General features: G+C 36.7%; 3 protein-coding genes across 4 annotated transcripts; 2 read left to right on the forward strand and 1 right to left on the reverse strand.

Annotated features, from left to right (window-relative positions):
• The first annotated feature begins 2,729 nt into the window (after window positions 1-2,729).
• LOC18053927 (glucan endo-1,3-beta-glucosidase 5) lies at window positions 2,730-5,494 on the forward strand. The gene is made up of 2 exons (XM_006450003.2): window positions 2,730-3,961; window positions 4,254-5,494. Exons 1-2 carry the CDS (start codon window positions 3,567-3,569, stop codon window positions 5,362-5,364), a joined length of 1,506 nt encoding a protein of 501 aa, XP_006450066.1. The 5' UTR covers window positions 2,730-3,566; the 3' UTR covers window positions 5,365-5,494.
• A 5,989-nt stretch (window positions 5,495-11,483) lies between these two features.
• LOC18053928 (endonuclease V) lies at window positions 11,484-14,693 on the reverse strand. Of its 2 annotated transcripts, XM_006450005.2 has the most exons (8): window positions 14,302-14,693; window positions 13,894-14,170; window positions 13,736-13,798; window positions 13,564-13,603; window positions 13,257-13,321; window positions 12,908-13,024; window positions 12,139-12,267; window positions 11,484-11,829 (listed from the first exon to the last, which is right to left on the reverse strand). In XM_006450005.2, the coding sequence occupies exons 1-8, from the start codon at window positions 14,406-14,408 to the stop codon at window positions 11,761-11,763; spliced, it is 867 nt and encodes a 288-aa protein (XP_006450068.1). In that variant the 5' UTR covers window positions 14,409-14,693; the 3' UTR covers window positions 11,484-11,760. The 2 variants fall into 2 exon arrangements, with proteins under 2 accessions (XP_006450068.1, XP_006450071.1); XM_006450008.2 differs by lacking the exon at window positions 12,139-12,267.
• Window positions 14,694-15,412: 719 nt separating this feature from the next.
• Window positions 15,413-24,597, forward strand: LOC18053929 (DDB1- and CUL4-associated factor homolog 1). The gene is made up of 14 exons (XM_006450010.2): window positions 15,413-15,888; window positions 16,008-16,086; window positions 16,212-16,328; window positions 16,434-16,612; window positions 16,696-17,500; window positions 17,627-17,724; window positions 17,864-18,287; window positions 18,393-18,995; window positions 19,095-19,277; window positions 19,503-20,063; window positions 20,978-21,088; window positions 21,306-21,424; window positions 21,543-23,118; window positions 23,448-24,597. Exons 1-14 carry the CDS (start codon window positions 15,662-15,664, stop codon window positions 24,132-24,134), a joined length of 5,769 nt encoding a protein of 1,922 aa, XP_006450073.1. The 5' UTR covers window positions 15,413-15,661; the 3' UTR covers window positions 24,135-24,597.
• Window positions 24,598-24,758: the final 161 nt, after the last annotated feature.

Genomic DNA, 24,758 nt, shown 5'->3' on the forward strand with positions numbered 1-24,758 from the left:
AATGTATCTAATAAGGCATGAGCCTTTAATGTGTAGAGATTTAAGAGAAATTTCTATTTCTATGATGGGCTGAAATATGAATACTTAAAGTCAACAGGAAAAGTTGTTTATATAAGTGGTCATGGTCCTCGGGTCACATGTATCATTTTATTCTCTCTAACATCTCATCATCAAAGAGAGAGTAAAGAGAAAATTAAAGGATTCTTTGTTGATCTGAAAGACTAACAACACAACTCCTGAGAGCTATTAAGCATGATTAATTCAGGTACGCTTCCGCACATTTTGTTATTGATTCTTAATAATACAACATGAATGTTTCTAGATTATAAGTGATGATTTTCACCAAAAGGATTTCTTATTCTAACATACGTAACTTAACAAAATTTGTACACACATATCTCATTTTCATAGTTTATATCTATATTTTAAGTTTTAATTGAAAAAATATTTTCTTTAAAGAAAATAATTAGAGTTTTTAGTTATAGAGATATCAAAAAAATGTAAGAATAAAAAAATAGTTAAAGATTTTATAGGATTTTTTTATTTTATAATAAAAACTTAAAAGAAAAATTTTCTTTTAGAGTGAAATTTAATGAGAAGATGATTAATTTTGTAAATTAAATAGAGGTACTTTAGGGAATAAAATTGAAAAGGGGTGTTATAAGAATTTCATAGCGGTGTTAAAAGCACAATTCTTTTGATAATGTAAAGATATCAGGCCCTAAGATGAGGAGATGAAGCTCAAACGCATGTTACAAATTAGGGATTATTTGTATGTTCTTCATGTTGAATTATGATTGGATTTTATTTGATATTATTAAGTAAATTATTGAATTTTAAATTATATATTAAATTATTAAATTTTAATTTTTACGAATCCGAATATCTGAAATATCTATCCACATTCGCTACTGATATTACCCGCATCCAAATCCGTATCTTTTTTTATGAATTTAAATCCGAATGCGAATGCGAATGCGAATATAAAATTATTAATCTAGATCCGGATTTTACCAACCCTTAAATATGACAATCAAAATTATAGAATTAGAACCCAAGTACATTTATCAGCGTTGTGGTACAAGTCCCTCAAGGCCCACGAAAGACTATGGTGGCGTTTGTTTTTTTGTCTGAAATCTGAATAGACCTGAATTAATCTGAATTCTGAATAGATCTGAATGTCTGAATCTGAATAATATGTTTGTTTTTTCGTCTGAATCTCAGAAAATAAGTATTAAATTTTTTATTTTTTTCAACTTAAAAAGCTGAAAATATATACTTTTACATTTGTATCCTTATTAAATTTGAATGTCAAATAAATAATATATTAAATACCACAATATTTTAACATTTATAAGTAAAACTATATTCAAGTGAATACATAATTATTTTAAAATTTTAATAAATAAAATACCATAAATTTTAAATTTTATCGTATATAATATAAGAAAGAAAAAATATGAATATTTTTATGTGGGGTAAATGTCTATGAGTGAGTTTTGGGATAGACATGAAAAATAAATTATAAAACAGAGATATTTTTGACATTAGTAAGTAATTGACTTAATTTAGATTTCTCTATTAAGTAAAAAATAAAATAAAAAATAGCTTATTTTATTAAGTCAAAATTATCTAATGAGTCTCATTAAGTTATAAAAATAAATACCTCTAATTAACTTAATTAATTAAATTAAATCACTTTAAATTATTAAGTTAAAAAATAAACGCCACCAACATCTCAACCCTACATCATTGTTATTATTATTTATATAAAGAAATGAAGCGGAAGTGGATAGGGATGGCAAAATGTCGGGTCGGGACCCGATCAAAAAAATTTAAAGCCCGACCCTAAAAAAGCCCGAATATTATTTAGTTAGGGTCGGGCCGAGCCCGGCCCGAATCGGGCCAACATCGGGTCAGGCCCAACCCGACCTTACCAAAATAATTAACCCCACAATTTAATTTTCATTTTCCACCACCATTTCAACCAATTCGGCAATTACTCAACCATTTCAAACACAATCTAATCCACTTTCCACAACTATTTTAATCAATTCCACAACTATTTCAACCCCACACACAAATCAATTCCAAAATCTAACATGAAAAACACACAATGTAATAAAATAAAAAACACACAATGTAATTTCACAACTATTTTACCCATACACAATTCAATTAAAAAACCCAATATAAAAAATAAAAAATAAAAAACTCATGTCTTATATAAATAAAAATACAATGCAATTAAATTAAAAACACACAATATAATTTCACAACCATTTTAGTCATACATAATTCAATTCAACAACACAACATAAAAAAAAAACTCATGTCTTATACAAATAAAAATACAATGCAATTAAATTAAAAACACACAATGTGTGATGTTGTGTGCGTGTGTTAACTTGTGTTAGTTTTTTTTTTTTTAAATAGGGTCGGGTCGGGTCGGGCCGGCATTAAGCTCTACCCTAATCCTAAATTTATTCTAGCCTTAAAATCTTAGTCCTAACTCAACCCTAAACTTAAAAATTTGGGCCAAAACCTTAAAAATTAGGATCAGATCAATCGGATCAAAAATTGAGTCGGACTAAATTACCAAATCTAGAAGTGGATGGGGGACGTGGACGTGGATGTGGATGTGGATGAATCAATAGAAAGAAAAGAGGTCCCCGACCAAACTAAAGTAGTAAAACAATGCTATTTTGTGAAATGTCCAGAACCGCCCTCTTAGTTGAAAAAGTTCAAGAGACTTCTTCATTTCCTCTTGTTCTTCTTCCTTTCAAAAATAAAGAAAACAGAAGAAAATATTTAAAGGTCCCATCAATCAGTAACCCTTTAGAGGTGCAGACAAACAAACAAACGTCTTCCCCCACCCAAAAAAAAAAAAAAAGTTATTCTCTAGCCTTGGTTGCTTCTTAATGACGTAGGTAGTAACATAATTAATATTATAAAAAATTGACCATAAGAAATGGTTTTCACGTACGTTCATACCTGAGGTACGTTCATACCTGAGACAGGGAGCGTAGGCCTTCTTCATCGTAGAGATAGGCGAAAAGCCGGTGATGATGATCAATTTCTCATATCTAAGCGGGGGTTTTATCTTAATTTCTCCCTCTTTTAGAAGTTAGGTACTTATTCTCTCAATGAATCATTATCGTCACCTCGAAAGGCAGCCGTTCTGTTTCTCAACCTCTTTTAGTACCACTTCGTAAATTAGTAAGTATTCGGTACTCCTATTCTGCTTCTGAGAGAGGTTCTGATTCCATTTTTCTTTCTTCAAAGGGTGTATATACTATTTCTTATTTTTCAGTTCGTAGTAACCCTTGCTCACTGGACTCTTTCGAAGACTCTTATCACTGTGTTTTTCCTTTATAATTATTATGTTATAACTGGTTCTGGTTCTGTTGTTACTCGTGCTTTTTGTCCTTTGTTGGTTCTCTTCTCTTACTCAACATGTTAGTTGCTGAATAAATAAAATTAAGTGAACTTCGTTTCAACCCATGTCCTGTTGATACCTATATATTTTCCTTTATTGTTTTGAACAATCAAAATTCAAAATTGATATGAGAAGTATGGGGTCTCTGAAACAAGGGGTGGTTTCCAGAAGAAAGTTACTGGTTGGATTGTTGCTGTTGTTTTACTTTTATGGTGGTGTGTTGTTAATAATGGATTGTGTGGTGGTGGTGAGTGGAATTGGAGTGAATTGGGGAACACAGGCAACACACCCTTTGCCGCCTTCAACTGTGGTGAGGATGTTAAAAGATAATGGAATTGACAGGGTTAAGCTATTCGATGCTGATTCCAAGTATTTGAATGCACTTGCTAATTCTGGGATTCAAGTGATGGTGGGTATTCCCAATGAGATGCTCTCTACTCTTGCCAGCAGTGTCCAAGCCGCTGAAAATTGGGTTGCTAAGAATGTCTCTTCTCATGTCTCCTCCAATGGCGTCGACATCAGGTAAACTCCCAACCCTCCCTCCCTCCCTCCCTCTTGCTTTTACTTTTTACCTACAAAGCGTCCTCAGTTCAATTCAATCTCTTGTAAACTCAATTTCAGCTGCTTCTGGTAAAGGTAAAGGTGGTAATAGCCAACTTAGCGGCACAAATTCAAGTTGGAAATTAGATAATTAATGAGATGCTGTGTGATGATTAGTAGGTGTTTTGATGACGGGCCTTTTTCTCCCCTACCCCCTCCCATCATGATTTAAATTTATTGGTTTCTATTAACTATATTCTTCCTTCGTGTCTAGGTATGTTGCAGTTGGAAATGAACCGTTTCTTCCGACATTCAATGGAACCTTCATTGGAACAACCCTTCCTGCTCTTCAAAATATTCAGGCAGCTCTCATAAAAGCTGGATTAGGCACTCGAATAAAAGTCACCGTCCCCCTCAATGCTGATGTTTACCAAAGTCAATCTAACCTTCCTTCTGAAGGTGATTTGCGGACAGACATTCATGATCTCATGCTACAGATTCTCAAGTTTTTAAGTGACAACGGTGGTCCATTTACCGTTAACATTTACCCGTTTATAAGCCTCTATAAAGATCCCAGTTTCCCCATTGACTTTGCTTTCTTTGACAGCAATTCATCTCCAATTAATGATAATGGAAGAGTCTATGAAAATGTGTTTGATGCGAATTATGATACGCTTGTATGGGCGTTACAGAAAAATGGATTTGGTAACTTGTCCATTATTGTTGGAGAGATTGGATGGCCTACTGACGGGGACAAAAACGCAAATCTAAAGTTTGCCCAGCGGTTCAACCAAGGTTTCATGTCACGAGTCAATGCTGGAAAGGGAACCCCAATGCGATCTGGTGCTATTGATGCGTACTTATTTAGTCTCATAGATGAAGATGCCAAAAGCATTCAGCCAGGGAATTTTGAACGGCATTGGGGCTTACTTTACTTTGATGGACAACCCAAGTACCAGCTTAGCCTTGGAAATGGAAGGAATGGTTTGGTAGCAGCTAAGGATGTACATTATCTTGCCCAGAAATGGTGTGTTATGTCACCCTCCGCAAGCCTTGCTGACCCACAAGTTGCTGCTAGTGTGAGTTATGCTTGTGGAAATGCTGATTGCACAAGTCTTGGATATGGAACTTCCTGTGGGAATTTGGACGCTCGTGGGAACATTTCATATGCATTCAACAGCTACTACCAGATAAATAATCAGCTTGACAGTGCATGCAGGTTTCCAAACCTTTCGGCTGTTACCACCACAAATCCATCCACAGGGGATTGCCTATTCAGGATCATGATCAAAACAGATACTACCGCAGGCGCAGGGGAGAGGAGATTATCAAGGTCTGTTGGTCTGCTGGCATACATATTGACATTCGTGTTTATAATTATGTAAATATCAGAGCTTCAGTGCATTTGAGTTCAATCTTTATTTTTACTTTTCAAGAGAATAAATTGAATATCTGAGGTTCAAAACTCACACTCGTCAAGTGGACGTTCGGTATAAAATTTCCATAGCGAAACAATTGGCCTCTTTAGAGTGATAATTTAAAACAAGACGAAAGATTAATCTTGCCAGAGCTTTAGTTCAGAATATGACTCGGATTTCATTTAAAACCAACATAGCATCAATATTATGCTCCACTATATTATTAAATGCTCCACCTTTTATGCAATATAAAATGAATTTTCCATACACTATTATTCCATGCTCAGATTCATCAACGTACGTATAGGTCCCTTTCGCTTTGAATCCTATCCTTGTTTAATTCTCAGTTCCAGAAGGAGCAGCACCTTGGTAACTATTAGCCTGCGGAACTGCCAGAACTGTAGAGGCAAAAAAGCTTTCTGATCGCTTTAATGCTCTCTTCTTCTATTTTTGGCCGCAGTCCTTCCTAATTTGTCGATAAAAGGAAATTGCAGTCTCTGGTTTGCATAATGTCAATGGACAGACAATTATTTACTGAGAAGCAGATATTTATTGTATAAAAAATGCAACCCTCTACATATCAAGGCATAGGGAGTTCCATATTTGTGGCCAATTTGAGAGCACTGTTTTATATGTTCTCCAGGTAGAGGACTTTCCAATAAAAACAGGAAAAAAAAGGGTAAATAAAAAAAAGTACGACTTGCTCTAAATATTTTATACCTTTCCCCACATGAAAAACTTGTAATACCAAACCCCATTCACAATTCCATTAATTACTCGTTTATGGAACAAATGTTTAGTTCGATTAATCCTCTTATCCCGTCAGTCAAAGATCATGTATAAAAGAGCATCTGTATAAGCATGCTCATAATACTCTTTTATTATTCTATGTATATTTAGTTATTTAAAATCGAATATAACATTCGGTTCTTATTACCCACTTTCGAAATTTTACATTTGCTCTATTCTAATTCAAAGACTAAGTCATTCTTATTGGATCGACATCGGTCCAGTCCAAAACCTCGCGAATTGATTTTTACGATGCTGCTCTAATCCATAAATATGTAAAGTTACAAAAATAACTTATTTATTTTATTATTAATCAACAATACCAAAAGTGGGTTACCGGGGACCATTGAATATGATTCTTCAACTTGCATCAGGTTAAAAGCAAGAAACATATTTGCACTATCTCCATCTTCAAATAAAATATTTTTTCGAGGGAGAAAATACCAATTCAAACTAAATGAATTAAAAGGGATCTTATTGTTTGTATCGAGATTATAAATTTATTCAGGCACACAAATCGAAGAGTCACTTGTCAGTTTCTAGAATTAATTGAACGAATATCACTTTTACCGCTAAACTAAATTGGCTATAATGCGTTTGTTATAAAAAACGTTTTTTTTTTGGATAAGAATAAGATACAGGTGTTGTTAAATAAATCAATGGAGAGCTCTAGTACTACTAATAATCCCAATGTAGGCTAAGAACTATTAAACTACTAATATTTTTTTTCCCTAGAGCGAGTTCGCACGCCAACTGTAGCAGCACCATCCACTAAAACTTGGCCGTTTTTAATGCATTTATCCAGCCCAGCCAACCCTATACATACATAAACATAGGGAGTTCCATGTTTGTGGCCAATTCAAGAGCGCTCTTTTATATATTCTCCAGGTAGAAGGCTTTCTAATAAATTTATTCTTCGAAGTTATTTTAAGTGAAATACCACGAGAGTACTTCATTGTGAAGTCAACCTGCTTGACCAAGGTCAACTCTATTATCACTTGTTATAACATAATCCTTCAGTGACAACAATCACCTAAATTCTAAGAATATTCGTATTGTATTATTAAGAAACAATAAATGAATATGAGAAAATATATCTGAATCTATAATATTTAATTACTTTTTAGAGTCGTGTAATTTATCTTCCATATCAATACGTTCTTTTAGAGAATTCTTTAAATTTCTCTTTACACTCTCTTTAATGATAGAATATCATAAAATAATAAAATAATATGTGTGACCTAAGGGACCATAACTACTTATATAACACAACTTTTTCTATTCTCATTACGTATTTCTATTCAGCTTATCATAGAAACAAAAACTACTCTTAAATATCTATACATTAAATGTTTACACCCTATTAGATACATGAAAGTATAAATTACTGAAAACCTGAATAAATCACTTTTAATTGAACTTAACCTTATATGACAGTCAGCAACACATAATTATTTACATATAAACCCACATTAGATTAAAGATCTAATATTCTTTACGAAGAATCGTTTAGATAGTACCATAACAGCTCCAGTCTCACATAGGATCATTCTTGTAACAAAAAAGTACTGCATTATGAACCCTTTAGGCCACATGGATCCTATTTGTGATTGAGGTCGAGCAGCTGTAACTTATAAGTTACTGCACTAAAATACTTGATAAACATTAGTTGTTGTAACTTAGAAACTAAGTTGATTTAATTTTACACTTACATGATAAAAAATTTATTATATCTTTACTAATTTTTAAAAAATTATTATTTAAAAATTATATTTACTACGTACTATTAACTTTTATTTCATAATTACAGCTATATCTGTAACTCCTGATAACCAAATGGAGCCCTGCTCAGTACTTTAAGTCTTCGCATTTTGATTAACAATCCGATTTATTATGTCACAATTTTGGAAATTATAAAGAGGTTGTTGAGTTGTAGGCTTATGTAATTTAATTCGGATTTTTTTTGCTATAAGAAACATTTAGATATCTTTAGGCTTTAGCTGCCGATAGCATCCAGACATGCAATGTTAATTGCTGCGATTAATAAACAAACTTCGTCAACAAAATAATTTAAAACGGGAGCTTTGGTGTATGACTTTAATGTCAAATAAAGGAACAGGAGTTTAGACTGTTTAGTCCACACATACATTTACAAGTGGTTCCTAGTTTTTTCTACGTCTGTTGATTTTTTGACATTAAAAGAAACACAGAAACCAAAAGAAAGCAAAGAAAAAAGGACCTACCAGATTCAAGTACGTCCACTGTTCTAATGTTCTGCTTGATGCTTTTGGCTAGTCTCTTGGTCTTATGTCAATCAACTTGCATATAATACGAAAATGGGTATTAGAATCGAAAATCAGTTTCATCTCAAACATGGTAAGTAAATGAAACAAAAGAATAAACAATGATGTTCAGCAGCTCAGATTTATAAACATCTAAAGATGAAAAGAACACCACAAATATTCCGATCAAACAACTGATGACCATCCAACTCGATAAACCATGGAATTCTAAGTAATTATTTTTACATTACATGTTAAAGAGAGAGCGCTCATAAAATAACAAAATATCCTCAAAAGGTTTTTGAAGGATTCTAGTTGTGAGTCAATAAAGAAGGTACTTGGTTTTAACCTGCCGTATAGGCTCTGGCACAGGGTGCCTGCAGGACATTTTAACAATCACGATAGCAGTATCAAGCGATGCGGTAAGCGGGTGACCAACTGAAATAAATATTGCCTTTAATATATCTGCTGTTGATCTCATTGCCTGGAAAAAAAAAAAAAAAACCAAATTGCTGTAAAGTACGGTTCTGCAAGCCAAAATCTTTGGAGCTATGAAATGACATAAACTGAAGACACCTAAAACCAGATGCCTTGCCATAACAACCAACTCTAGAAGTCACTAGACTCAGTATAGTAGTCTGTGCGGCTGCTCTTGCTGAAATCATTACTCTTCATTCTCCTGTACTCTAGTACTTTTGCTCCCTAGACCACTACGATGCAGTTACGTAGGGACAATCAATCCGAAGTGACGGGAATCTAGGAATGAACAGAGGTCCCTACTAATAATGAATGATTATATAATTAGTTACACTGCCCTCTGTTGGAAATTAGATCCTACTCTGTCTCCCCTTTTCATCCTAGGTCGGGCCCAACAGGCATAGCTGCTGTTCACGGGGAGTGAATCTAGCTGGCAGATGAGCCTAAGTTTGAAGCTTTCGTAAAGACAATGACCTATGGTATCAGTCAGGAGACTTGTGAGTTGATTCACGACTTGGTGAATAAGAAATAGAATAAGTCGCTTCTGACTGGAGGCTTAAGGCTTCTATCCCCAAACACTCCGATCCAACAATCTGACATTCATGTTATAAAGAAATACACATCTTCCCTGGCACATAATCAAATAGTTTTTAGAATAAAACCAAAGGTGGGAAAAATGGTGACAGATTAAGAAAACTGTGGGTTGTTGACAATTTTATCAGGCAACAGACTAGTTTCGTATCCTTCATAGACCAATAACATGAACAAACAAACAAAGAAAAAAACAGAGAAAATCACATATAAAAATGTTCCAATCAATATCCAAGTATGTCACCTTCATCAACCAACCAGAAAGTTCCTTCTTTACTTCTCTGTAGAGTGTTTTGGTTTTTCATCATCAATTTAATTTCAGCTTCTTATCATACCAAAAGAACAATAATAAATTACTATCCACTCTTCACCACTCATAATGGAGACCTTCTATAAATGGGAATGATTGGCTACAATTCATTACTTGGTAGTTATCACTGTCCTGATAAAGATATTGAAGACCCCTAGGAGATGCCCAGCAGTTTATTTTAAAGCTGGCTATTGGATATTCTTCCTTATCACTCTATCAATTGGCTACAGATAAATACTTTGTCACATTACAGGATGCACCAATTGGCTTACTCACATACAACTTCCCAAATGCATCATCCTGAGACCTGAACCTCCGGTCAAAGTAATAATATCTTTATTATTTTTTTCCTTTATGTCAGTAAGTTCCCTTACTACAGAATGAGTAGTGGTACAGCAGAAATATTTTGAAGTTGGAAATTTTCCATAATATAATTTGATGTAAATGAATATGAACTCAAAAATTCAAGTTCTCAACTCAGAACAAAGACAAGTGAATAGATAGGATTTTGTTCCAAACACATTTCTGGTGGTAAGTCGAGGGCACCGTGCTTGCATATGTATTCTGCTATCTATATGAAAAGGTAACATGTCAAACCTTAACTTAGCCACGTGGGATATTAGCTACTAACAGATTTCATATTGCAAAAGAAACTCAGAAATCCTGCAGAGGCGGATGCCTAAAATAGTAAACACATTGACGAGAATTAAATGAAAAAACTAGTGTCCAGAACAACGATACGATTGGCCAATTGGCCAAGCCAAGAATGTTAGGTTGTATCCAACAATCGATGTATGTGCAAATACACAGATGACGTGAAAAAAAGAGAGCAGCTAGCTAGTTAACCATTGAAGAGAAGAGAACCAAAGAAATTGTTTAGAGCAAAGTAATACACCAAGTCACTAATTATAATAAACGATGATCTATTTCCCTTTAATAAGAACGTAACTTTATTAAAATGAGACCTCGCGAAAGGCACATGAAACCTGAGGAGAGACTATGAAATACATCGTCAACGCGTACAGCATAGCAGCCATGCGATTGAATATTTGTTGGATCTTCCTTTAGAGAAGCTCATCTCATATTTTATATATTTATCACCAACACCCCCTCTTCTTTCTTCCGTTGCTGTTGCGTTTGTGCTTGTGGAGTTGGACAATTTCCCATTCAGATTTCGAATCATCTTCAGTTTTTATCTCCCTTTTTAGCTCGTCTTGATTCTTAAATCCCGAATTTATCTGCGTAAACATCGTCGCTCTTCTGTATTTTCAGATATCACATGTCCTGTCGTTAATCTGTATACGATTCAGTGAACACTGTGTGCTAATCGTTTGTTTCTCATAATAGTAAATGACTGGTCGTCTGTTTATTTCGAAAGCAGATAACTGTCGTGTGACGATTTAAAGTTTAGGAAATTCACTAGTTTTTCATCCTCACAAAAATGCGTAATTCATCTACAAGGTTTCAAAATGACACTAAAATTCTCACCAAGGGATAGTTCTTGATATGTAACCACCGTTTCAAAGCAAATCATTTAAGAAAATAAAGAATTTACACTTTAAAAGATGAACTTCATCATGACTATCCCAAATGCCAGAACAGAATCAGAAAAAAAAAAAGATGGGGACTTCATTACCTTTGATCTGAAACAACAGCATCAAAACATCTATACAATTCAGTAGACAACATCAATGGGCGAGAGACGAAAAAAAATGAAGAATTTACAGCTAATGAACAAATTAATCTGTACGAAATTAACTTAATCCCAACATTCTAGCATACACGAACCACATTTTCTTGTTAACTGGGAAATTTATTATGATGGACCATTTACATCCTTAATTTCGTACAAGCAGTAACACAAATCTCCCATACGCCATATTTTGAGCATGGCGAGATCACAAACATCCCAAGTCATTGCCATCTCTGCAAGAGACATGTGCTCTGATGCTTCTGGAGATAGTCTCTTGATCTTATATCAGCCTGCATTAAGACAAAAGTGCAGATTTAGAATTGAACATCAATGTCATCTCAAACATGATAAGTCAATTAAAGAAAGAATAAGCGATAGTGCTCAACAGCTCAACGTTATGAACAACTGAAGACTGCAAGATGAAAAAGAAACACCACCAGCATGCACCACCCCAACTTTAAATAAACTAGGGAATACTCAAAAGAACATCTTTTATTTATAGATTAAATAGTCAGTGCTCGTAAAATAGCAACATATCCTCAAAAGTTAATGAACGACAATTGAGTTGCTAGCCAAAAGCGGAGGTACTGAGTTTTGACCTGTCGTATAGGCTCTGGCACACGATACTTGCAAGTCATTTTAACAATCATGACAGCAGTATCAAGTGAAATGCAGTGACCAACTGAAATAAATATAGGCTTCAATGTGTCTGGAGTTGATCTCATTGCCTACAAAAATGCAAGATTGATCTCAAGTATAATTCTGAAACCAAAATCTTAGGAGTTATGAAAACAATGTGAACTGGAGACACCTAAATCAGTAACAAAAGCTATATTCAGTTTAAATTGGGATCCTTCAACAGATGAAGCAAACAAGAATCAGCTAAGCCAACAATTTTCAACATACAAAAAGCTTGCCTAAGGCTTCTACCCAAGTCCCAAGACCTCACCAAAACTTCACAACCTCTCCTGCAGATATACTAAATCAATGTACATAAAAGATAGTTCTTGCAAAAGCCAAAAAGGAAAATCCTCAGAACCTTACTCTCAAAGAACTGCTAAATAATGAAGAATTTCAAACAGATCCAAGACAATGAAAGGCAAGTAGCAGAAAAGAGACCTAATGAATCTTCATCACTGCTAACAGAGACTTTCTATGAACAGGAATGATTGGCTACAAGTTATTACTTGATGCTAATGACGATCTCTACGAGATGCCAAGCAATTTACATTAAAGCTGGCTATTTGGGGTTGGAAAATTCAATCTTCACCACTCTTGCAGTTGCCTCTAGAAATATACTTGGTCACATTATAAGATACACATAAAGAGTCAAATATCACAAACCGAACCTCATGCTAACTCACTTACCACTCCCCATGTGGATCCTGAGCCTCCCATCAAAGGAATAATATCTTCATTATTGTTTTCTTTTGCATCAAGTAGTTGCCTTACTCCAGAATGTGTTAGACCATCCACATGGTGCAGCTGAAATATTTTAAAGTTAGAAAATCATGATTCAATGTAACACAATGGAGAGTCAAGAATTAAGTTCTTAACTCAGAACAGTGATAGGTGAGTAGATAGTATTTCATAATATCAGAGACACCTAGAATGATCAATCATTAAATATAAAAACCAGTAACAATGAAGCCCTTGGTTCCCTTTAATTGAAGAATACAAAGAAGAAAAACTAGTCTGTACTGTAGTCAATATTCACATTCTTTCCAACCCCAATTGTAGTAAGATTCGCCAGAACACCGATGTGACTGGCCAAGCCAAAACCTACGAAGAGAGTTCATAAATTAATGTTAGCATTGGATCCAACAATTGATGTAGGTGGAAAACCAAATGCTGCTTGGCAATCAAGTTCAAACAAAATACTACAACTGCCCAAAATATCGAGTTAAACAAATATTCTGTCTATAATAACAAAACTTGCAAAAGGGAAGGGACAAAAAAGGAGCCCTATGCATAACGTTTAGGAAGAAATAGCATATATGGAAATGCATGCAAAAAATACTTGCCTCGAGGATGGAGTAGTCCATTGCCATCAACCATTAATACCTGTTGATTAAAAAAGCTGTTATAAAATCCAATAGGAGGAAAGCTAGTAGTGGATGTATTCAAGAATTCGGCACTGCAGTAGGCATCAAGAAGCACGGGTGATAATAAGAGGATCAATTAATCAATCATCACCTGTGGGTAAAAATGGTTAGCCCTCTTTTTCATGTTATCCAGAAGCGATAAAAGAACCGGAGCCTAAAGCAAAGGGAAGAAAATCATAAAATATGTTAAGTGCAAAATAACTACATGAAAATATTCTATAAGAAGAAGATAACTAAAATGAAAGAGACCTCGCGAAATGCAAGGAAACCAGGGACATAAGGCACTTGAAGCCTGAGAAGAGAATAATCCTCATAGACTATTTGCAGAGTTTGGAGGTCCAACACAACAATGCAACCACATGCAATTGATGGATCTTCCTTTGAGAAGCTCATATCAACACCACCAATATACTTCAGCAACACCTCTTCTTCTTCTTTTGTGCTCGTGTTTGTGGTTGTGGAGTTCGGTAAATTCCAAGTAAAAAAATCTTCAGTTATTAATCTCTTTTTTAGCTCGTCCTGAATCCTGAATTTACCATTGCCAACTACTAATAGCTAATCACTTAAAATGACTAATAATTGGACTATATAACCTATAATTTTAACTTAAATCATTTCATTGTTCAGACCCAAAAGATTTAAGGAATATAATCATACTCTGTCCACTGATTGAGCTGAGCTTGAGCAGCAGGATCGGGCGATGCTAGTGCTTCCCTTTCTTCTTCACAATAATTTTCCATGTACGATCTGTAACAAGAAGACATTTGCTCGGGGATTGAATGAAATTCTCTTCGATGATGTGGCTGCTGCACTCCTGAATTCTTTTCCTTTTAAAAAAAAAAAAAAAATTGTTTCTGGATTGTACAGTGGAAACATAAAGAATGGCCAACAAAGAATTACTTGGATCCCGAAAAGGAAGGGCGATAAAATCCCCATTTCTTTTTATTTTCATGATTACGATTTTATCCCTGTAGTCTTAACTTTTGTTTGTATTTTACTGGGGTTTCGTGAATCCTGAACTGATGAAATAAATTGTACCTTTCAGGCAAGAAAAATGTAAGATTTCATCGCACAAGTTTTATTTGTTAATTAATTTATTATTATTATTATTATTGTTATTACACCTGTTCTCCCGGCTGTGTATTCTCATCATATTGAAAAAAAATCTAAAAAGCAAATTTTTTTTTAATTAAAAAACCATTGTATGTGCATCGGAATGCTACAATATCATCTAAATACCTTACAACATGTTTCTCTTTTATGTAGCGAATGATTCACGACAATATTGGCAGAGTAGTTTTTGTATGTCTACTTTGATGCCACTGAAACTTGGGTTATCAAGCAAGAAATGCATCACTACAGGCACTTGTTGGCTGCTCTTATCACTTTTATGCGTCTGACTCACTCTTCGACTGTAAGCTGTATACTACAATATGGAATTATGGATGATCAAAGATAGCGTTTTACTGATAACTGGATATTTTGCTCATTAAGGAAAGAAGGGGATAAAAATGGTTTGGCTATTGGCAGAATGCTATGGTTTATGTGTAAGGAAGTGTAGAGACTTGGAAATCCAGTTGCCAGCAAGGGTAATAATGACATTCAGTAGGAGAATAACCTGTTAAAGACGGGCCTTTTATGGACCCGACTAAATTGGGCCAGAAACTAGGGTTAGGAGTAAGAGGGTCGGGTTATTCGGGAATGCTCGGATCCATTTCGTGAACAAGTTAGAAGCGTCTCTCTCATCAATCATCGTATAAAAGGGAAAGACAACCGCAGCGTCCGTCTTTATTGGTTTTGCTTCCCCTCCGCTCGTAATATAATATAGTATAATTACGCCCAGCTCTCTCTCAATCAAACACCCTAGGGCCTAGTCCCTGAACCGAACGCCCAATTGCACGCTCATTGACCAAAATAGTTGAGTTTGAGTTGGCGAGCAAGGAAGCAGTAGTAAATTAAAAAGTCTAAACAGTTTTGTTTGTTTAATCAGAGAAAGGTTCATTCTTGTTTTTGGTTTATGGAAGGATCATCGAGCCAAGGGCTTAGTGAAGCTCCTGTTCTTGAAGGAGGTGGAGGCGAAAGCGGAGGCGGAGGCGGAGGCGGAGAGGATGAAACGAAGAAAGTAGAGGAAGAGTTGATGGCCAAGGCTCAGAAACTCATGGAGAAGATCACTTCTTCACCCGATAACCCTAATCCCAGCGTCCTTCATGCCCTCTCATCTCTCTTTGAGATCCAAGAATCTCTGTACGTAAGCAAAAGCTTCCTCGTTTTCAATTGAATTCATTTCGAAAACTTATATTTATTTATATGTGTGTGTGATTATTAACGACTGGACATCATTATTTTAATTAATTGAACTGTAGATACTTGGAAGAGAGTGGCTTTTCCTCCAATAATGCTCGGGCTTCTCATAATATTGGACGCCTTGGCAACTTAGTTCGGGTAACTAACTGGTCTTAGCCTTTTTCCTTTTGGTGATGTCGTGTCCTGTTTATATACTGCTTTATCTGTGTTAAACTCGCCAGCCATGTGTCTGATCCCTAGAATTTCTTTTTCTTCCTCCTCAGGAAAATGATGATTTCTTTGAATTGATATCTTCAAAGTTTTTGTCAGAAAGTAGGTATTCCACCTCTGTCCAGGCTGCTGCTGCTCGCCTTGTTCTAAGCTGTTCACTCACTTGGATTGTAAGATTTCTGTTGTCTCTTTATCTTGAAAGTATATTTTCTTTATAGCCTTTTCATTTTCATGGAATGTTTTGTCTACTTTATGACACGGTGAATTTTATACAGTATCCCCATGCTTTTGAAGAACCTGTTGTTGACAACGTCAAAAATTGGGTGATGGATGAGACTGCCCGATTGTCTTGTGAAGATCGTCACTTGAAGCATCATATGAGTAGAAAGGAAGCTTCAGATTCTGAGATGTTGAAAACTTATGCAACCGGACTTCTTGCTGTGTGTTTGGCGGGGTATGCTTTCTCATTCATAATTTCTCACTTATATGCTTAATTTATTTTACACCATTTCTTATTTGGTTTTGATTGATTGTCAGTGGTGGTCAAGTGGTGGAAGATGTGTTAACATCTGGATTGTCTGCGAAGCTTATGCGTTATCTCCGCATACGTGTCCTTGGGGAGACGAGTCAAAAAGATGCTAACCATTTGGCTGAGAGTAAGAATTCAGCCAGTGCTACTTCCTTGAGAGGTAGAGAAGAAGGTCGGGTTAGGCTACGGCAGATTCTAGAGCATCCTGATGAAAGGACAATAGATGAACGGTCTCTAGACGATCAAGACATTGAAAGGGTGACACATGGAGATGAGTGTGGAGCTGATGATGGAGAACCACATGATGGGTTAGCTGCAGGGATCGATATGTCTGAAGCATATACTGATGCTCGTGAGGGGAAGACAAAACTTGGAGATAATGATGAAACTGGAAGAGATGACTCCTCAAGGCGGAGAATGAACCGTGGATGGATAAGATCCAGAGGGAAGGGGAGGATTAATGAAGGGGCTATTGAGACTGATCAGGGTTTAACATCCCCAGTATCTGGTAGCCGTTTAGGACAGGTACGAAGTATTAGAGATAGGAGTGTTTCAAAAAGTTCTGATACGAAAAAAGCACCAGATGGTAGGAAGCATTCAGGAACAATTGGTTCAGATGGTGTGTTTATGGAAAGAGAGGATGGTGATGACTGCTTCCAAGAATGTAGGGTTGGAAGCAAGGACATATCTGATATGGTAAAGAAAGCAGTGAGAGCTGCTGAAGCTGAAGCTAGGGCGGCCAACGCTCCTTTAGAAGCCATCAAGGCAGCTGGTGATGCTGCTGCTGAAGTTGTCAAAAGTGCCGCCTCAGAGGTATGCAGGATTATGTCTATCTTTTAGGTTTTAGAGTTTACTGCTTCTCTAGATTCTTAACTTTCTGTTTCATTTTCTTCATTTATCTGAAATTGAATTCCATTTTGCCACTTCCTATGATTCCAGGAATTTAAAACTACTAATGATGAAGATGCGGCTCTTTTGGCTGCTTCCAGAGCTGCATCTACTGTTATTGATGCTGCTGATGCAGTCGAGGTTTCGAGGTTGGTCATTGTACACATTTAAAGCACATAACTAATTACTTCAACGGTTTCAATTTGGTATTTATAGTCTTCTTTCTTCTTGGAGATTATATTTCAGTTAGGCAAGTGCTAATATATGCTCTTTGTGGATTGGTGGCAGGAACTCTATTAGCACCAATGTGGACTCGGTGAGTTTAAGCGTCACAGAAACAGAAACGAATGAGGATGTTGAGGAATATTTCATCCCTGATGTTGAATCCCTTGCACAGTTGAGAGAAAAATATTGCATTCAGTGCCTCGAGACATTAGGTGAATACGTGGAAGTTCTTGGTCCTGTGCTACATGAAAAGGGAGTAGATGTCTGTCTTGCACTTTTGCAGCGGAGTTCCAAATACGAAGAAGAATCGAAGGTTGCAATGCTTTTGCCTGATGTGATGAAACTGATTTGTGCTTTGGCTGCTCATAGAAAATTTGCAGCGTTATTCGTGGATCGGGGTGGCATGCAAAAGCTGCTTGCTGTCCCAAGAAACAATCAGACATTTTTTGGTCTTTCTTCTTGCTTATTTACTATAGGTTCTCTTCAGGTATTGCCCGGTAGTGTTTGACTATTATGATTTGTGTTCTTCCATGTATTAACTCTTTATCTTGTTTTTACTGTGATTTCTCACCTTTTATACAATTTGATACAGGGGATAATGGAACGTGTATGTGCACTGCCAACTGATGTTGTCCATCAGTTGGTTGAGTTGGCTATCCAACTTCTTGAGTGCACACAGGATCAAGCCAGAAAAAATGCAGCCCTTTTTTTTGCTGCTGCATTTGTTTTCAGAGCAATTATTGATGCTTTTGATGCTCAGGATGGCTTACAGAAATTACTGGGCCTTCTAAATGATGCTGCCTCAGTAAGATCTGGAGTTAATGCTGGGGCTGTAGGGCTTTCCAGCTCAACATCACTTCGAAATGATCGATCACCGCCAGAAGTACTGACATCGTCAGAGAAGCAGATTGCTTATCACACCTGTGTTGCTCTGCGGCAATATTTCAGAGCTCATCTCCTTTTGCTTGTTGATTCGATTCGTCCTAATAAAAGTAACCGAAGTGCAGGGCGGAATATTCCAAATGTGAGGGCTGCATATAAACCACTTGACATTAGTAATGAGGCAATAGATGCAGTTTTTCTGCAGTTACAGAAGGATCGGAAGCTGGGCCCTGCTCTTGTGAGAACTCGGTGGCCTGCAGTGGATAGATTTTTGAGCTTAAATGGACATATTACCTTGTTGGAATTGTGTCAGGTATGGTTTGTCGACTCAAGTTCTTTTCCATTTTTTGACTCAATATGTTCTTTACCACATTTGCTAATTCTCTAAATTTAATTTTGCTAATCTATTTAGGCCCCTCCAGTTGAGCGTTATTTGCATGACTTGCTCCAGTATGCATTGGGTGTTCTGCACATTGTTACGCTGGTTCCTAATAGCCGCAAGATGATTGTTAATGCCACACTGAGTAATAATCATACTGGTATAGCAGTCATTTTGGATGCGGCAAATGCTGTTAGTAGTTATGTTGACCCTGAGGTAAGATCTTTTCTGAACATTTTTCCTTTAAAGTATTGTTGCTGTTGTTCTGGTTGCTGCTCTTGTTATATCTATTATGCAAGTGAATGATGGAAGCAGACTCTGGCATTGTTGTTTAATGTTTGTTTTGTTGATAATTCTCATCTAATTTTAGAATTGTTTCTTTGTGTCTTTTCTTATACTGTCAGAAACTCAGAATTAAGTGTTTTTGGGGTATATTTTCAGATTATACAGCCAGCATTAAATGTGTTAATCAATCTTGTTTGCCCTCCACCTTCCATCAGCAATAAACCACCTCTACTTGCACAAGGTCAGCAGTCTGTTTCTGGCCAAACCTCAAATGGTCCATCTATGGAACCAAGAGATAGAAATGCAGAACGTAATGTCTCAGATAGGGTGGTTTATATGCCTAGTCAGAGTGACTTAAGGGAGCGGAATGTGGATTCTAGTCTGCTAGATAGAGGCAGTAGTGCAAACACACAGCTCGCATGTAGCACATCTCAGACTCCTGTACCCACACCAACATCAGGATTGGTCGGGGATCGAAGAATTTCTTTAGGTGCTGGGGCCGGGTGTGCTGGCCTTGCAGCACAATTAGAACAAGGCTATCGTCAAGCAAGAGAAGCTGTCCGAGCCAATAATGGCATAAAGGTTCTTCTACATCTTTTGCAACCGCGCATTTATTCTCCACCTGCTGCACTAGATTGTCTGCGTGCTCTTGCGTGTCGAGTCCTGCTTGGCTTGGCCAGAGATGACACAATTGCACACATACTGACAAAGCTTCAGGTAAATGCTAATCTGTTCATATTAATTACATTAGCATATTTTAAACACAAGGGTTATATTGCATTGCCCTGGATATTACTTTCAAATTTTAGTTGCAGGGTAGTGGTTTTTAAAATTCAAGGTACTTTATGCTTGTATTTGTGATTTGTAGAAATTACCAATCCTATCCAATGATAATATGTAGAACAACCAACTTATCCAATTATAGATATATTAATAAGGATTTGATCACACAGTGACATAACTAGTGGACATGTATTATAACATGCATAAACAACCTTTTATTGTTGTTTTGTTGCAATACTTTGCTGATTTTAATGGGAGATGACGGATAAGCAAGCTGAGGAGGAGCCAAAATACATTATCAAGTAGCATCATTTACATCAGGCATGAATGTCGTTGGTTTCTTATTCCCTCTTGTAATGTGGAGGGTATAAACAGTAAATTGGATTTTTTTCCCCGTCTTTAAACTTCTCTTTTATACTGTGCTTTCAGTCTTTACTGTCTTCTTTAACTGGATTCTGCTTTTTAAGGGAAAAAGTTAGCTGCATAAATGTGTGCTGAATTCTGTTAACTTACCATCAGTTTCTGTAATGACATTATTATTTGTTACCCTGTTAGTTCACATTGAAGGTTTTCTATGTAATTCCTTAAAATATTTTTGACGATGTTGTGTCCTGCAATATTGCTTTGGCTGATGTTGGCAAGTAATTAATAGCGTTGGAGTATCCTGCCATGGTCTATAATCATCTTATCCTGTTGCAGGTTCCATTACCTTGATATTTTTATCATTCTTAAGAGTTTTCTGTGTATCCGATGTGTCACTGCTGCTTTTGATTAAGATAATAATCTAAAATTTTGTAGGACTTTTAGCTTGTTTGGCATTCACTGCTATGTTCAACTTGGTCTTCCAGGTCGGAAAAAAACTGTCAGAACTTATCCGAGATTCAGGTGGGCAGACACCTGCAACTGAGCAAGGCAGATGGCAAGCTGAACTTTCCCAGGTTGCAATTGAGCTTATAGCGGTAAGCACCTCTATATCTTTGCTTTAATGTGCCCTATCTTTTGAACCTGCCACTATAGAGGTCTGAAAAGGTTTTTTCATATTAGTCTCTTATTTTTATTAAAATGATTTTATTCAGATAGTACATTAGTGACTCCTAAAATATAATGGTTTTTTAGTTGCTTATTTTAACTTAATAGAAGCATTTTGAATTTATGAATCATTTATGAATGTTTTAGATTGTAACAAATTCGGGGCGTGCAAGTACTTTAGCAGCTACTGATGCTGCTACACCTACTCTAAGGCGCATTGAAAGGGCAGCCATAGCTGCTGCTACTCCTATCTCTTATCATTCCAGGTATTTCTTTTTTGTTTGAGAATAGTCTTCTTTTCGCCGTATTCTGCCGATTCCTCTTTTGTTTGTTGATTTCTCTTCTTTTGGCATTCTGTTCCATAAACATGTATAAATAATGCAGGGAACTTCTGCTTCTTATTCATGAACACCTTCAGGCCTCTGGTTTGGTTACAACTGCTGCACAACTGCTGAAAGAGGCTCAGTTGACACCTTTGCCTTCCTTGGCAGCTCCATCATCTCTTGCACACCAAATCTCCATGCAAGAGAGCCCATCAATACAAATTCAGTGGCCTTCTGGCCGTAGTCCTGGATTTTTGACTGGTAAATCAAAGCTTGCTGCTCGTGATGAGGATATCAGTTTGAAGTGTGATTCAAGCATGTCTTCAAAGAAGAAGCAGCTGGTTTTCTCACCCAGTTTCAATTTACAGTCTAGGCATCAGTCCCAATCTCATGATTCCCAAACACCATCAAGTAGGAAAGTTTTCAGTAACTCTAAACAGTCTGCAGTTCCAAGTGTACTGGAAATTCCTCACGAATCCGTGTCAAAATCTAATCCTGATACAGATTCTCAATCTAAGACTCCAATTGCATTGCCAATGAAACGAAAATTATCTGAATTAAAGGATACTGGATTGTCATTGTCTGGGAAGCGACTTCACACTGGTGATCTTGGACTTCGGTCTCCATCTTGTCCAACACCTAATTCTGTCCGTAAAAGTAGCCTTCTAAATGATCCTCAGGGGTTTTCCACACCAGGTAGTTTAGCAGAATATTTGGATGACAACCAGTGTGGCAATTACCATGCAGGTCAAGCAACACCATCCTTCCAACTAGGGGCTCTAAACGATCCGCAGCCCAGTAACTCAGAGCGAATAACCCTAGATTCTCTTGTTGTTCAGTACCTGAAGCACCAACATCGCCAGTGTCCAGCTCCTATAACTACTCTTCCACCTCTCTCTCTTTTACACCCTCATGTTTGTCCTGAACCAAAGCGGAGCCTTGATGCTCCATCAAATGTTACAGCCCGGCTAGGTACACGTGAGTTTAAAAGTACGTATAGTGGAGTCCACAGAAATCGTAGAGATCGTCAGTTTGTTTACAGCAGATTCAGGCCATGGAGAACATGCCGTGATGATGCTGGTGCCCTTTTGACTTGCATTACTTTTCTTGGGGATTCCTCTCATATTGCAGTTGGTAGCCACACTAAGGAGCTCAAAATTTTTGACTCCAATAGCAGTAGTCCACTGGAGAGCTGCACAAGCCACCAAGCTCCTGTGACTCTTGTTCAGTCACATCTTTCGGGTGAGACCCAGCTTTTGCTTTCTTCAAGCTCCCAGGATGTGCATTTGTGGAATGCCTCTTCAATTGCTGGTGGGCCAATGCATTCCTTTGAGGGGTGCAAGGCAGCAAGATTTAGCAACTCTGGTAACCTTTTTGCAGCCTTACCTACTGAGACTTCTGATCGAGGAATTCTCCTTTATGATATTCAGACCTACCAATTGGAAGCAAAACTGTCTGATACATCAGTAAATCTCACTGGTCGAGGGCATGCGTATTCGCAGATACACTTTAGTCCTTCAGACACAATGCTTCTTTGGAATGGAATATTATGGGACAGGCGGAATTCTGTCCCTGTCCATCGTTTTGACCAATTCACAGATCATGGGGGAGGTGGTTTTCATCCTGCTGGAAATGAGGTAAATAGATATTCTAAGTTGTTCATTCTTTATATTTCTATTAGGATGATCTTCTGGTCAGTGAGAAGTGGAATTTGCTGATAATTTTTGTGCTTCTTTGATGGTAAATCTGCATAGTTGAAGTTAAAAGCATTTGACGTTTTGACAGTCTGCTACCTGTGTATGCAAACAACTGGTCCACCAGATGCATGTAGCTTTAAACCTTGTTCTTTCTTTTTTTGTTTTTTTGGGGGTGGGGTGTTTGAAGAATAATAATAATAATAAAATTGTTATGATTTTCTTTCTCCAACTTTTAAATTGGCCTTTTTCTTAAAATTTTCTTTCAACAGGTTATCATAAATTCAGAAGTCTGGGATCTTCGGAAGTTTAGGCTTCTCCGCAGTGTACCATCCTTGGACCAAACGACCATAACATTCAATGCGCGTGGGGACGTAATTTATGCAATTCTGAGGAGAAATCTTGAGGATGTGATGTCAGCAGTTCACACCCGCCGAGTTAAGCACCCCTTGTTTGCTGCATTCCGCACTGTGGATGCCATCAATTACTCTGACATTGCAACAATACCAGTTGATCGATGTGTGCTTGACTTTGCAACAGAGCGGACAGATTCATTTGTTGGATTGATTACAATGGATGACCAAGAAGATATGTTTTCATCAGCTAGGATTTATGAAATTGGTCGCAGAAGGCCAACTGAAGATGACTCTGACCCTGATGATGCCGAGAGTGACGAGGAAGATGAAGAGGATGATGACGACGTGGATGTGGACCCTCTACTGGGGGCTGATCTGGATGGGGATGGTGATAGTGAGGGTGATGATCTGAGTAATAGTGATGAAGATGATAGTGTAAGTGATCTTGATGATGAAGATGATGGGGATTTCATGATGGATGATGTAGACTATGATGGTGGAGGTGGGTTATTGGAGATTGTGACCGAGGGTGATGAGGATGAAGATAGTCAGCTGGTTGAATCTCTCAGTAGCGGAGATGAGGAGGATTTCATTGGCTTCTAAATTATAAGTATCTAAGTTTTGTATCAATGATAGTCCAGTAAAGTAAATGGAAGACTACATTTTCATGGTTTGTGCCAAATTTTGGTCATGTTGTCATTTTTCGAAGAGGCAAAGAAAAAAAATGAAAATGCATAAAAATAGTAAGCTGCAGCAGAATTCTTTCCTACTTTTTGATCTAAGAGTGGCGATATTGGCAGCCGTCAAAATTCTTCACAATGCCCCTCTTCTTATGATATACCATAAAATAGGTCTAAGAGCAGCTTCTTTTAATTCCACAAATAACCCCAGACGGTCATACCGATCCCCTTCAACAAACCTTGTAGATTGCCTTCTATAGAAAATAATGTGCTGATGCTCGCATGTCATGAAAAAAGTTGTGATGGTAATTTTCTCTTTTTATCTTACCACTTCGGTTGATTTGTAATTGATGCTGATAATGATCTAAGATCGCTCCTTTTTATTACCATAAATCTAAGATGAGCCTATAATTTAGAGCAAAATTGCAACTTACAACTAAATAAATGATGTTTTCTGATATGAAATTTTTTTGAAGAGATCAGGATAATTGTGAAAATTATCCAAAAAACCTCTTGAAGCTGTTTTCCAAGTTTGCTCTTTACACCG

The sequence above is a fragment of the Citrus clementina genome, unplaced genomic scaffold, assembly GCF_000493195.1.
Source record: "Citrus clementina cultivar Clemenules unplaced genomic scaffold, Citrus_clementina_v1.0 scaffold_1, whole genome shotgun sequence".
NCBI lineage: Eukaryota > Viridiplantae > Streptophyta > Magnoliopsida > Sapindales > Rutaceae > Citrus > Citrus x clementina.